At 33.6% G+C, this 14,361-nt stretch overlaps 1 protein-coding gene and 1 long non-coding RNA gene across 2 annotated transcripts; one reads left to right on the top strand and one right to left on the bottom strand.

The window, feature by feature from the left end:
• Positions 1 to 1,686: 1,686 nt before the first annotated feature.
• LOC114311680 (putative pectin methyltransferase QUA3) lies at positions 1,687 to 7,560 on the bottom strand. The gene is made up of 7 exons (XM_028257837.2): positions 6,861 to 7,560; positions 4,319 to 4,522; positions 4,026 to 4,236; positions 3,676 to 3,937; positions 3,030 to 3,404; positions 2,488 to 2,583; positions 1,687 to 2,245 (listed from the first exon to the last, which is right to left on the bottom strand). Exons 1-7 carry the CDS (start codon positions 7,284 to 7,286, stop codon positions 2,023 to 2,025), a joined length of 1,797 nt encoding a protein of 598 aa, XP_028113638.1. The 5' UTR covers positions 7,287 to 7,560; the 3' UTR covers positions 1,687 to 2,022.
• An 813-nt stretch (positions 7,561 to 8,373) lies between these two features.
• Positions 8,374 to 10,349, top strand: LOC114311684 (uncharacterized). The gene is made up of 2 exons (XR_003646579.2): positions 8,374 to 8,797; positions 9,834 to 10,349. It is a non-coding gene; the product is annotated as an uncharacterized LOC114311684 (long non-coding RNA).
• Positions 10,350 to 14,361: the final 4,012 nt, after the last annotated feature.

Raw genomic sequence — 14,361 nt, 5'->3', positions numbered from 1 at the left:
TGATTTTGTTACAGGTTTTACTTTTTGCGACGACACTAAACTGTTGCAAAAAATAAAAAAATTATTATTTTTTTAATACTTTTTGCAGCGGTTCTTGCTGTTGCAAAAAAAAAAAGACTATTAGCGACGGTATTTTTTGCCATCTCAAATGACATTTTTAGCGACGGTAAAATAGTGCCGTCGCAAAACATTAGCGACGGCACTGTGCCATCGCAAAAATTCTGTTGCAACGCCCCCAGTTGCGACCCTCCTCTTGCCGTCGCAAAAAGTCATTTGCCTTGCGACAGCTTTAGGAGTATTAGTGACGGCATTTTACCGTCGCAAAGAGTCAAAATTTTAGTAGTGCCAGAAGTATAAATAGGCAAGAAAAAGGCTGAATTAGGGTTCTGAAGTTGTTTTGTCAAGAAAGGGAGGGTAGGGTTTGAAAAGAAGAGAAACTTGAAGCTTCAAGCATATCTCCCATGGTGACTTCTTCTCCATCTACCTCCTTCCACTCTTCTATGAGTGGCTAGTCTCTTTTTCTAGGGTTTTGATGAAACCCTAACCATGTAATAAGTTATTCTTTTTGGATTTTCAATTATGTATACATTTGAACACTTGTATGGTGTTTTAGAAGTTTTATATATATATATTTTATTATTTCTTCAAATATTCGACTTTTTGTGATTGTTAAATGTTTTCTATACAAGAGTTTTCTATTCTTTCACATTCAAGGTATGAGACGAATCATACTACGAGAGACGAATCGTATCACTATCTTAGTTTAGAGTGAACGATTCGTACTACTTGAGATGGTTCGTGCTCGTACATTGAACGTAATGATTTTCTTATTAAAAGCTTTGAATTTGTAGTTACGAAATATTATTCTGTTCAAATCACAACATAATTGTTTTCAATTTGAAAACCCAATTTACGTGACTAGTGGTGGACTCTTCGCCCTAGGTTTTTTCCCAATTCAGTAAATCTATTTTCAATTATAATTGATAATTTAATTATTTAATTTAATTTATTCGTTATTAAATTAGGTTATGATCAATCATTCTTTTTCATCAAAATTAATTTAAGAATTTATCAATTAAATTAGTTTAATTTCACAATTGTCCCTGTGAATCAATACCTGGACTTACCATTATTCTAAAAGAATTTGGTTTAATTTAGTGTTTAATTTTGGTGTTCAACAACCCATCAGCTACGTTAAAAGTGTTACATTTTTTAAAAATTCACTAAGAAATTTTTTAATATATTACGTTGTTACATTGAAGTGACAAAAACATGGTCCAAAAATTAGATCCAACTTCCCTAAAATGATGTCCCACAATGAAGAAAGATAAAAACGTCCATCAAATCACACCAAAATTTAAAATAAGATCTTAAAGATAAGGTTGTTAAAACAAAGAGAACTCATCAATGTATTAAAAAATTCTCAGGACTATTTGAAATAGCTGATTCTCCCATGAGACTTTCTGATAACTTCCTTTAAAAAGCAACACAAATAATCCATTATTTTTTAAAGCATTTTATTTTCTTGTACTACGTGCACACTCTTATTCAAACAACTCTTGAGACTGCTAGTGGGCTCACTCCGAGTCCATTCTATAATTTAAATTGTTTATTTTTTATTATTTATAAATAAATTATTTATATAAATGAGTTAAATTGATAAGCAAGACAACAAAGAAAACAATGTAATGGAAAATAAAGTTTATCATAATACATTGCAGTTCCTTAGCTATTACACATCATGAAATCTATCTATCTTCCTAAGTTGAAACTTGTTCAACATAGAATTTTTTTTTTTTTTTTTTTTCATTTTTCTAAATGATATCTTACAATTGACCCTAAAAAATAAATAAGATTATAATTGCCACTGGCAAGAGTATTCTATCATGACTACCCCTTGACGTAAGATCGAACTAAATGAGATTAAAGCTACATCATTTGATGCACATAATGACATATTAGCTTTAAATAAGGGGAAAAAAATTAAAATCATACTTACATTACAACAAAGAAAAAGACGCATCAGCGGGATGATGAAGGCAACTGCCAAAAACTTTTCGTTGCTACGAGTATTTTCTCCCTCCCATGCGATTCGGGTTCCTTCTCATGTATGGTGGCAGTCCATCTGACAGCGTGAGCAATGTGTTCTACTTTGTCGATCACTTCAGGGGAATCTCGAATCACAACCATCCCTTCTGGATGTAGCATTCGATCAATCTCCACCATCAAATCCACAAGGTTACACCTGTTATAGTAGTCACAAAGAGATAATCCTAATCACATCTTGCACTATTAGTTTGTATAAGCAGTAAAGAGACAGCAACTACCCATGACATCAAACTGGTTATAATAGCAGCCAAACTTCTCCAAATAATAGAATTAATAGGAGCAAAAAATAATTCCACAACTCAAATTTTTTTAAAAATAAATAAATAAGAGAAGGCTGAAGAATTAATACTCAAAGATCGTGAATGAAAATAAATCTACCTGCTCTTTCCAGAGCCGGGATCTCTTGTAAGCGACTCAATGGAAGCTACATGGATGAGATCATAACTCCTAGGATATGTTGAGAAAGGCTCGCACCTGTCATCATCAATCATAAACATCATCTCATCAGTAAAAGCCTCTTTAGAGATCAGGTAACATTTTGTACACGGTGTGAGTTGCTATTATTAAATCAATCACAACCACAAGGAAAAGTCCACCATGCAGAAAACATAAACATAATAAAGGAACAAATTAGTGGTGGTGGTGGTATGGCAACGGTGGTGATAATGGGGTAGTGGTTGTGGTAGTGTATTGTATTCATCAGACTTTGGTCTAGGAAAATATTTTCTACCTTTTAAAAGTGAAAAATATTTTCTATCTAAATAAACTTGCTTTCCGTTGACCACATAAAAGGTTTTCGATTGACTTCCGTTTTCAATAGTAACAAACGCCAAAAAAAAAAAAAAAAATTCCATAAAATATTTTTCACCAAAACAAATGGAGTGTTAAGAGATAAAGGTAGGCATGCCATAAGAACTCACCAATCATGGTAAACTCCAATAAGGCCTCTGTCATAAATGACACCAAGCGTTGAAGGCTTGCGAGCGGGAATAACATTCATTACCCACACAGGATCAGATAATAGCGCAGCAGCAAAACCTCCAAAAAATGCATTCATGTCCATGACATTTCGTATAGCTGGAGTTCCCAGCTTCAAGTTCAAAGAAGTTTTATAATAAGCAACTCTCCTTGCCCACCGTCGAGTATCAGCTTCAAACAGATCAATTCCATTTTTCATGAGTTCGGTCCTGGAAGGAGCTTTCGTTAGCCTCTTTGGCCACTTTGGAATCATCCCAACAGCATATTCTCCTTTAACAGATAATTTCCTGCTAACACATTTCTTTAACTTGAAGTACCTGCAAAAGACTTGAGCTCAGATTCCAAATCCAACAGGTTCTTTAGATGAGCTTTAGTCAATATTGTTGATCAGTGCTGCAATGCTGAGATTAGAAACTAAGACCACAATCATTTAAATCCTTTTAAGCAGCTACAACATACAATCAAAAAAGGAACAAAATAATGGTGTTTCCATGGAGCAGCATTCTATTAGTAAACTAAAAAGAAAATAAAAGGAGAGATCAAAAAAAGGAAGAAGAAGAAGAACGGAGGCATTGAAAGGACAACTACCATGCATGATTTGGGTCATCAGATTCATCACACAATTCAAGCCCAAATTCATTTTGATTTGGGAGACATGAATCCCCATTAGGCTTTTTCCAGATGACAGTGTTCCCATCTACAGCAATCAGCTCATAACACAATGCTCTAGCCACTGCCTGGAGATCTGCCCATTCCTTATCTTGTTTAGGCCACTGTACAGGGGGGCCAGAAATGACTATGTACCCTCCTGGGCGAAGTAACCTATCAACTTCGATAAAATATGTTGCATCTGCAAAGTATGACATTGTTTATAATAAGAACCGAAGCAATAAATGAAGCGTACAATGTGAGAGGCACATGAGTTAAAGAGAACTTACTATATGCTGTAAAAGGGATCAAACATCGAGAGCAGTGCACCAAGTCAAATGAGGAAGCGGGAAATGGAAGTCTGCGAGTACCAAGCATGGCAACAAATGCTGGTATTCCTCTTTCCAATGCAAATTGTATTTGTGCTTTGTGTGAATCTCTTGGAGCAAAGGAGAGGGTTAAAATGTCTTCAGCTAGGAGGTATCCACCAAAACTAGCAACCTGTAAGGGCATTGAATTAAATGGCTAAAAAAGGATCAAGAATCAATTAGAGATCAACGAAACAAAAGATCACAGTTCCCACCCCACATCCCATATCAAGAGCTGTCCTTAGATCTCCACCAGCTATAGGAATATACTGTTTAAGTTTCTCAATATATTGTTCGGCTCCATCTGGGAACATTGTGCCACCGCCAGGAAAAATGAAGTACGGGCCTTCCTTTTTCATCCATCCTTGATGGCCTTTCCTGTCAGCTATCTTATTGTGTGGCATGTTGCTATGCCATATCTGCACACAAAACATAATAGTTATACTGCAAGATTCCAATTAATTTAAGGCACTGGTAGTCTGGTATAAGTACATTAAATTGCAGTCATTCCATCTCAAAGCACAAACTGAAAAATAATTCATAATAGGTTTCTCAGGTGGTACCAAGAAGCATGTTTTTCATGCATTATGGTATGACAACACTAGGAAGATAAATAAAAGTGTCTAATTTCATGGAATGTACCATAACCACTGAATAATGATTTCTAAATATGGTAGTACAGTACAGTGTAGGTTCTGTGGAAAGACCACAAAGAGCGTCAAAGGCCTGGAGGCTCTAGATGTGATTGGGTGAGAAACAAAACAGTCCAGTGAGAGAGAGAGAGAGAGAGAAGCAGTGAAGTTTCAGTTGGATGGACCTAAAATCGGTAAACCCAACGGCGGGGAAATGCTGTGATGAGCCTTCGTCTCTTAGCCTTGTTCCCAACCTAGGCCAAGAGACCAAGGTGTTAAATGACTCTAGAATCCTAGAAGTGCCTCGTCGTCACAACTTAGAAGTATGAGGGATTGAAGCACACACTAAATTATTGCTCATCAAGTTGTTCGATGAGTGGCGACACCAAGGGCTCATCTAGTGTAAACGAATATGCGTATCATGAGGCTGACATGTGGTGATGTGTACACATGGCAATGTCGTGTCTAATGTTAATGGACATGTGGTAGGTTGTCAAGTGCCTACAATAAGTTACATTATAAAGGTTCAAACTTGCATAATTGGACGGAAATTGGAATACAACTTTGGCTTAAGCCTAAAAGTCGCAAACCAACTTAGTTAGGCTACTTATGAGGGCTCAGGGTTGGAAATGTTTATAAGACTAGAAAAATTCATATGCATGTGCCTCAAGACTAGCTGGGTGCTCTAAGAAGCTGGGCACCCCATCTTAGCCCATTCACACCTATACCTTTCGCCTTCTTAATCTTGCAAAGGCATTTTTCAAGTAAGGGGCTAATCAAAACAAAAATTGTTCCAAAATACATGCTCAATAGAGATATTGTCAAATCCAAATGACCGCAAAGAACGCTTCCTTTTCTCAAGATGGTAACACACAGATCCTCAATAACAACTACATTCACAACAGAACTTCACCAAAAATAATAACAATAATGAAACAGATAAAAGACTGAACCAATGTCCCAATTAACACAATTTTAGTGTATCAACAAACAATTCAACACCATTAAAAATTGAATCCACAAATTCAACTATAAGAGAAGAGTTTTTATTTTATTTTATTTTTGTGTATGGAGCATGAGACTAATCATTAATCAAACTAAGACAAAAAAAAAAAAAAATCAAATTTTGGCTAACAATTGTACCAGAAACACAACAACCCGACAAAACCCAAGATCTAAGATGCTTAAATCTAGGGTTAGGCCTTGTTTGAGAACAGACTATTTTAGTAACTTTTTGATTTTTTGGTTAAAATATGAAATAAAAAAAATTAGTATGTTTGAAATGACTTTTTAATTTTTTACGAAAAATTATGTAAAAAGTAAAGAGAAAATGAAATCTTTGACTTTTTTTTTTTTTTTTTATAGGTTGTTGGCATTTTAGTTTTTTTAGTGATTTTTTTACTTTTAAACTAAAAGAGTGAGTTACCAAATGAGGCCTTAATTTCACTTTTATCCCTAGTATATCAACTTGTTTTCTATTTCATTCCTAAACTATTAGTTTCATCTATTTAGTCCCTACAATTTCTAAGGTCCAATTGAAGACGATTGTACAAATCATTAACGCTGTGTTTGATTAGGATATTTGAAAAGATAAAGACAAAATGTAGGTGAAATGTGAATAAAATACACATACATTTTACCTAATTTCACATTCCTTTTTCTCTTTCCTTGATTAGAGAATTTGGGAAAGGATTTGAAAAAGAAAAAAGAAAAAAAAAGAAGAAAAAAGTACGTAAAATGTGAATAAAATATACTTATGTTTCACTTAATTTCACACCTCTTTTCTCTTTTCTTTTCCAAATCTCTTTCCAAATCTTAAGCCTAATTTGATAAGCAAAAAGGCCATTTTAGAATTCAAATAACTTAAATCATACCATCAAACACTCATTTTTCCTTACTATTTTGAACAAACTACGCCTCACAATCAATTTGATGGGCGTTTAAGTTGTCCAAATTGTAAAATTACATTTTTGCCTATTGGGTGAGGCTTCCACCTTTACTAATTTGGACTGACATATCTAATTGGACTAAATAGATTGATGAAAATAATTATTTAGAGATGAGATAAAAGTGAAATTAACACTTAAATCTATGTTCAATATCAAATATATATATATATATATACCTTGTGCAAGCTTTCTGGCCAGTGGACCGGAAGACGGTACCCTTGGGGCGGCGGAATCAAGCACAGAGGCGTCTGGTCGGGCGGCGGACAATGCCTTTCTCTATAAAAATTCATGTCTCTACTGAGCTGACTGTTCAGCCTCGGATCCTCACACGGCATGTGATCAACAGCATCGGCAGGGCAAGACTCGATGGTCTGCTGGAGGCCAGACTCCACAAGCTCAACCAGGCGGTGGCGCTGCCGCGGATCCGCCGTGGAGCGGAGGAGGGACTGGCGGCCCGAGGCGGCGAGGGAGTCGCCGAGAGGAGTGAAAACGAGGAGGAAGAAGAGGAGGACGGCAGCGAAGAAGGAGGCAGTGATGAGATCGAGGAGGCGCCACTGCCTGGGGTTGTTGCGCTTGGAGGAGGGGAGGTTTAGGTGGCCCATATCTCAGCTTTAATTGTCACAAATTCAAGATCTGATCATATAATATAGACATCGTTCGTGTTCGAGTGTTCGCGTTTGTGTTTGTGTTTGTGTTTTTGTTTTGGTGTATATTGGGGAAGGAGTGAAGTGGGGTGGGGGTTGTTGGGGTTGAAGGTCGGACGACTCTTTGGCTCTTGTTTTGAGAGAGTTGACTAGAAGGAGAAGTGAGAGAAGGAACTCGGTAAAGACGGGCTAAGGGCATCTCCAACGCTATTTATTATTTATTAAAAGAATAATGTTTGAGAATTTGAATTTGATCCACCTAATCTCCTAATTTTCAAAATGATGTTGCTTTGAGGATCTTTTTTTTTCTTTTCTTTTCTTTTTTCTTCTTCCATGTTCGACTCTGCAACAGCTCGGAGGGAGAGGGAGAGAAAGAGAGAAGAAGAGGGGAAGAGAGAAGAGATCGTCGCCCAGCACGTCGCCGCCGATCGCCCAGCCCGTCGCCCAGCTCCGATCGTCACAGCAGCTCCGCCGTCGCCTCCGGCCCTGCCTCCGCCTCCTCCCACTGTTATGGCCTCCTCCAGTCCACTCCTCCTCCTCCTTCCTCCTCCTCCCTTCTTTTCTCCTTCTCTGCTTCTGAAAAAAAAAAATCAAGGTTAGGAGGATTCGAGGGAGCTTTCGAGCTCCCTAGCATAATCGTTATTAAAATAACATTATTATTATTATAATTTGGTAATAAATAGTATTATTTTATCAAATTATAACAATGGTGTTTTAATGGTTTACATGTTATTTTAACAAATCTTAACTAATTTTCTCTTCAAATTTGTAAGTGTTGTTTGGATGTAAGGTTTTTAATAATTTTTTTAATTTATTTTTTGTCTTTTGTAACTTTTTTTAACTGTTTTAAAAAAAATTATATATTTACATTATTCTCAACTAGACAAATATAAAAAATAAGAAAAAAAATTAAAATATATATATAATTCATTCTACCAAAAAATATACCACTGCAAAATTATACTAACCGTTGGATGATTTCCTAATCCACGATTGAGATTCAACCTCTGGAATCTTCAAGGCTGATTCCATCTTCACTTTCATCATCTCTCTCTCTCTCTCTCATACACACACACACACATTTCGATCTAGGGCTCCCTTCCTTTTTCCGTTTTCATCTGTCTCCTTCTATAAGCTTCCTTTATTTTCAGACCCTCCACCTCCATACCTACAACAAATGCAATCCATATATAAACATGAATATATATATATATATATAGAGAGAGGGGTACCAGTGGGTTTGGGTTTGAAGTAGTAAGAATAAGAGCAAGGTCCATCGTTACTTACCTCCACCGCCATTATAGGTTTGGGTTTGTTAGATGCACCACCACTGTCGGATTCCCTTCACCGCTGAGGTCGATGCTTCCGATGGTGACGATCGCCGAACCTCCATCTCCATCCATGTATCTATTCGTACTTCACAAAACCCTCTTCACTGCACAAAAAAGCCCTAAACCCTTTAAATTCAGGTAAATTTGTTTCAGATTTGTTATTCACTTAAATTAGTTCTGAAATTTGTTATGAGATTCGTAAAAATTTGGTTCACTAATCATTTTGTTATTTAATTTGTTAAGATTTGTGAAAATTGTGAAAATTTATTGTGAGATTTTTGAATTTGGAGCCAAAATTTTGTTAATCTTTGATGTGGCATGTTTGGTCCAACTGAAAAGGGAAGGAGGAAAGGAAGAAAGCAGTTGGTTTGAGTGACCTGACAGATTTGGCAGCTGCTATAGCATGCCATTGGAAAAGTTATTTTTGCTCAAGCTGTCATATTATGGCTTTGGCAGCTTCTTTAGCTATGCATTGGAGATGCTTTAACCATTTTTCAATTAGCATTGACTAGGGTAACCATTTTCAATTAGCATTTACTAGGGTGCAACCGGGTGAGTTTTAGGAATGACAACAGGTTGGATCGGATTATACTTTCCGTTTTTTTATCTTTGAAGGTATAAAATTTTTTGTTTCTGCCCTTGATTTTTGCCAAGGAACTCATCATCTCCTGCCCCCACTCTCTAACGGGGATTAGGTTTTTTCCGATCCCAAAAAATCTCCGTACAAAAATAACAAAATCATCAACAACAATATCATTCCCAATCTGTTTCATTTTCATTAATATCAACAACATCATCAAAATTAACATTAACAACCAAAATAATTACAATTACACATAAGCATATACATACACAACAGATCAACTACCACAAAAAAAAAATAAAAAAATTGAGACAGATAGACACACACACACACATATATGTATACATATACATATACATATACATGAGATTTGAGTATGTATCATCAACACAGATCTGAGATCGTTGTGTGTCATCAAACAGATCTGAGATTTGTGTATCTGAGTGTGTGTCATAGAGAGAGAGAGAGATCTGAGTAAAGAGATTATGATGTGTATCAGTGGCGATGAACGACGAAGGAGGACGACGTGAGGTGTGAAAGAAAGTGAATCAACGTTAGCAACGTTTGTAACTTTTGTTCACTTCTACTCAGGTCTGCCATGGCGAAGGGAACAGACGCCAGAGTATGGAGGTTCGACGACTCTAGCATCGCGGCAGTAACGATGGTGTGGAGGAGGAGGCGACAATGGCTACATCGCTATGGAAATAAGAGAGAGAGAGAGAGAGAGAGAGAGAGAGAGAGAGAGAGCAGAAGGAAGAGACACAAAGAGAGAGAAAGAAAGAGAGATGGAGAGGGCTATAATAGAGGGGTATAATAATAATTTCAATTAGGGGGAAACGGGAACAGGGTTAGGGAACGTATCACCATCCCTGGCCCGAAAATTGTTGAGGATTCATTTTCAAATACCATCCCCGGCCTGTCGGGGGTATTTTTTTGGGAAAAAACCGTTCTAATTGAGATTGGGGGGCCGGGTCCCCATCAGGTCGGGTTTAAATTGCCATCCCTGGTGACTTCAGTCGAATTGAGAAGTTGTTCAAATTTAATTTGAATTGTAGCTTGAGTCGAATTGAGAAGTTGTTCAAATTTAATTTAAATTGTGTTGACATCTATTCAGGTCTGCTTAAATTTGAATTGTAGCATGAAGCTGCATGTTTAAGTTTGATTTGAGTTAAATTTAAATTATTCAAATTATAAATTTTAATTTTAATTTTTTTTTTGTGTAACCAAATTATTAATTTATCAAAAATAGATTATGTTTGTAGTTTTTTTAAAAAATTATTAATACTATCAAAACAAATATAATTTATATAATGTAAGAGAGATATCGTTATGATACTCTTTAAAATTTATGAGTGGAAATAAAAAATATAAGATTTTGAGTGAATATATATATATATAATATATTCAATATGATTTAATAATTTAAATTACTTTAATATCATGTAATAGTTAATAATTCATATGTATATTTAATATTTTTATATATCTATATATGTATAATTCGGATTTCAAGTTGCTTGGGTGTTTTGATGTCTTTACCCAAACACATCCAAATTTAATTCAAACTTCTGAATTTTTGTTCAAATTGGTATTGAATTCAAAAATATCTTATCCAAATCTTAAAATAATTCAAACTGGGCTCGGATTGCTCCAATTGAGCCAACCCAAATTGCACCCCTAGCATTGCTTGAGACCTCCACTGACCAAATTATAATCATTCAAAAATTTTATGGGCAACCAAAAAAATTAGGATTTGAGACTTGTAACAAAATAAATATTGACTTTTTTATTTTGGCAATTTAAATCTCAATTTTTTTTATTTGCTTTTAATCTAAACTATTCGTCTATTTTTGTTAAGTAAAATTGACAGAAAAATAGTATTTTAGTTCTTAAACATGTAAGTATACATAAAATGTCTAAAATATCATTTTTCATTGAATTTAATGACTAAAATATCAAATTTTTTGTTGATTTTACTTAACAAAAATAGACAAATAATTTAGATTGAAAAACTGGAATTTAAATTAACAAAAATAAAAACCCATAGTTTAATTTGTTAAAATGATCAAACTCTAGATTTTTTTTTTTTTTTTGGGTGGTAATTTCTCCTAAATTTTGTAATCACTCCCCCCTCAAAACAAAACAAAATTAGTTATGGATGTTGTAGGTTGATTAATTTATGACTTATTTATAATTTTTGGAAATTAATTTTTTTAATTTTTTACGAAAAGATATATAAAAAATGTATAAATAAGAGTTGACTTTTTTGTCGAGTACTATATACTTATAAAAAATCACGTTGATCGGATATCGATAGCTATCTGATCGGATTAGTTTTTTGTCAACCGTTAATTTGTTCAACGTTCATTTTTTTATATACAAAACTAATTTGATCATATAGTTATCGATATTTGATCAACGTGATTTTTTACATGCATATAGTACTCGACGAGTTCTACACATTGAACGGTTCAGATTATTAAAATGGGGCTCGTGATGGGCCCTCACTAGCCGAACAACAACGTCTTGTGTTGTGCACTGCCTGTGTAATTTGTACCATCATTTGAGACTTTTTTTTTTTTTTTTTTTTTTTTGAGTAGACATCAGTTTAGATTGTACCATTGTCACGTCATAGAAAGTTGGCTTGTATTTATTTTTTTTTTTGTAAATTTGTTTTTTTAATTTTTTCTTTTGAATAGTGATAACTTTTTGATTTTTTATCTTTTTATAACATGCCAAACCAACCCTTAATCTTTCCAAAACAACCAATAGTGTTCATTGTGACTCCAACCTCATTTAACAACTAATTTTTTTAGCTAAAAAAATTAAAAAATAATTCGAATATTACATTATGCATATTAATCATTTTTTTTCCCTCACGACTATGTATTCGAATAAAAAAATTGCTCTAACACACAATAATAACTTTTTTCACCTTACAAAAAATTAAAAAATACTAAAAAAAAAAGTCAAGTTGCAAACGGGCATAATTGGCATTTTCGGATTTTGTTTTTTGACTTTTTAGTGTTTTTTGAGTTAATTGTTTAAAAAAAAAATTTAGTGAAAATTTTGATGTGAACTTTACCTTTTTTAGTTGGTGACAAGCAACTTAGAGTTTGTTTGGGAAAGAGGGTTTGGGATTTTTTTTGGCTAAAATAATTAAAACAAAATAAAATAAAATAGGTTTTTTAGCCTAAGATAAAACATCACATCCAACTCATAATCATTACATTATTTCTCTCACAAAAAAAAACTAAAAAAGTCAAAAAACTCTTCCCAAACTAAGTTTTTTAATTCTAGACTAAAATAGCTAAAAAATCAAAAAGTCAACTCATTTCCGAAACGAACCCTTAGTGACTTTTTAACTGTTTTTTAGTCAACGATTAACCTTTTTTTGTGTTCCCAAATGACTTTTCAAGCTCTGATTACAACTTGATTTTTTAATTAAAAAAGTAAAAAAGTGAAAAAAATATATCTTAGGCATGGTTAATGTTTATAATTTTCATTTTTTAGTTTACATAAAATAAAAATTGGTTTTCGTTTATTTTTGTAAAAAACAAAAACAAAAACAAAAAAATTGTTTGGAATACAAAAATATTTTAAAAATAAAAATAAAGAAATATATTTAATGAGTTGCCAATTTTGGTAACCGGAAGTAGATGGTGGACAAATGTGGTAACTAATAGTGGCAGGTAGCTGAAGGTATCTGTCAGAGTTAGTAGTTGAATGCCGTCAGAGGATACAAGGTGGCTAAAAGGATGCCAAAAGGTTGTCGAAGATTACGACGGTAATCGTTCACCATTGGAGAGACACTGAAGGTTGGCCAAAGCTCGCCACTCACCGGTGGTGGAGATGGTGGTAGTGGTGATCGATGGAGTGTGGTAGCGGTGGATGATGGCTAAAGGTGGTGGGTGAGAGGAGAAAATGAAAACTTATTTTAAAAACAAACGAAAACAACATTTTTGTGTTTTAAAATATTTTGAAAATTTTGAAATCAATTTCATATGTTTGAAAACAAAAATAATATACCAAACAAGTTTTCATTTTTTTGTTTTTAAAAAAATGAATATGAAAAAAGAAAATAAGAAACAAAAACGTTAACACATGACCCCTTATTAATTCATGATTTTCGATATAACTAAAAAAAATCATTCTCAAACACATAATTTTTTTTCATGTTATAAAAAAGTTAAAAAATCACTAATAAAGTCAATTCTCAATGAGGCCATAGTTATGGCCTATTGTATTTGTTATTTTGGTTATAATAGAATAATTCTTTATTATGCCTCAAATAATATTTCATTATAAATCTAACTTGGAACTCAATTAATTGATGAAAAAATTTGTCTCCGTAAAGTTTATATTTATAATTATAAAATTTTGTAAATCACAAATAAAAAAATGGTTTAGTTATGTATTTTCATGTTTACAAAATTGTAAATAATTTACAAAATTTAGTAAACTATTATAACTAAAAATAGTTGATCTTTTATTTAGAAAAAAAGTTTCGGAAAATCTAACAACTATGCATATATTCGTATTTTATAGTTGAAAGATAGAAAAAGAGGATTCAGCACGAGTTGATTGGATCATGCATTACGGTTATGTGGCTCATAAAAGATAGTTTTTTGAAAGAGGAAAAGGAAAGAATATACAAATTCTTTAGAGGAGTCATTCCTTTATTTATGTTTGGCAGAAGGTGTTTAAAAGACAAGGATTTCAATTAGTTTGCTTCATATGATCGTTCCAAAAGACTAAACTCAACAGAGTAAGTCGAGCAGTTATTATGCTGTGTTTGGTTGGATAATTTGAGGAGGGATTTAGAAAGAAAAATGAAAAAAGTAGATAAAATGAGAATAAAATATACTTATATTTCACATAATTTCACATACCTTTTCCATTTCTCTTTCCAAATCTGCTAACCAAACATAGCGTAAAGGAAAATGTTAGACTCTTAAAAGTTTCTATAATAATGTGACAGGATATTTATTACACACTTAATGATGATAAGCCCAATTCTCATGCCACATCATTGTGGATAAATTTGTGAATATAAATGTGTGAATCTAACATTACTCTTTTCTAAATTAGCAAGAATTTGTATCAACAAAGGAAGGCA

This window comes from Camellia sinensis, chromosome 5, assembly GCF_055761805.1.
Source record: "Camellia sinensis isolate YWXY chromosome 5, ASM5576180v1, whole genome shotgun sequence".
Taxonomy (NCBI): Eukaryota; Viridiplantae; Streptophyta; class Magnoliopsida; order Ericales; family Theaceae; genus Camellia; species Camellia sinensis.
This window is presented reverse-complemented; position numbering and strand designations above follow the sequence as displayed.

Coding starts and splice junctions, on each gene's coding strand:
- LOC114311680 (XM_028257837.2), bottom strand. CDS start 7,286: ATGGGCCACCTAAACCTCCCCTCCTCCAAGCGCAACAACCCCAGGCAG. Junction 4,237..4,318: donor CTCTTGATATGGGATGTGGG/GTGGGAACTGTG, acceptor ATGCCCTTACAG/GTTGCTAGTTTTGGTGGATA. Junction 2,246..2,487: donor CCCGGCTCTGGAAAGAGCAG/GTAGATTTATTT, acceptor CTACTATAACAG/GTGTAACCTTGTGGATTTGA.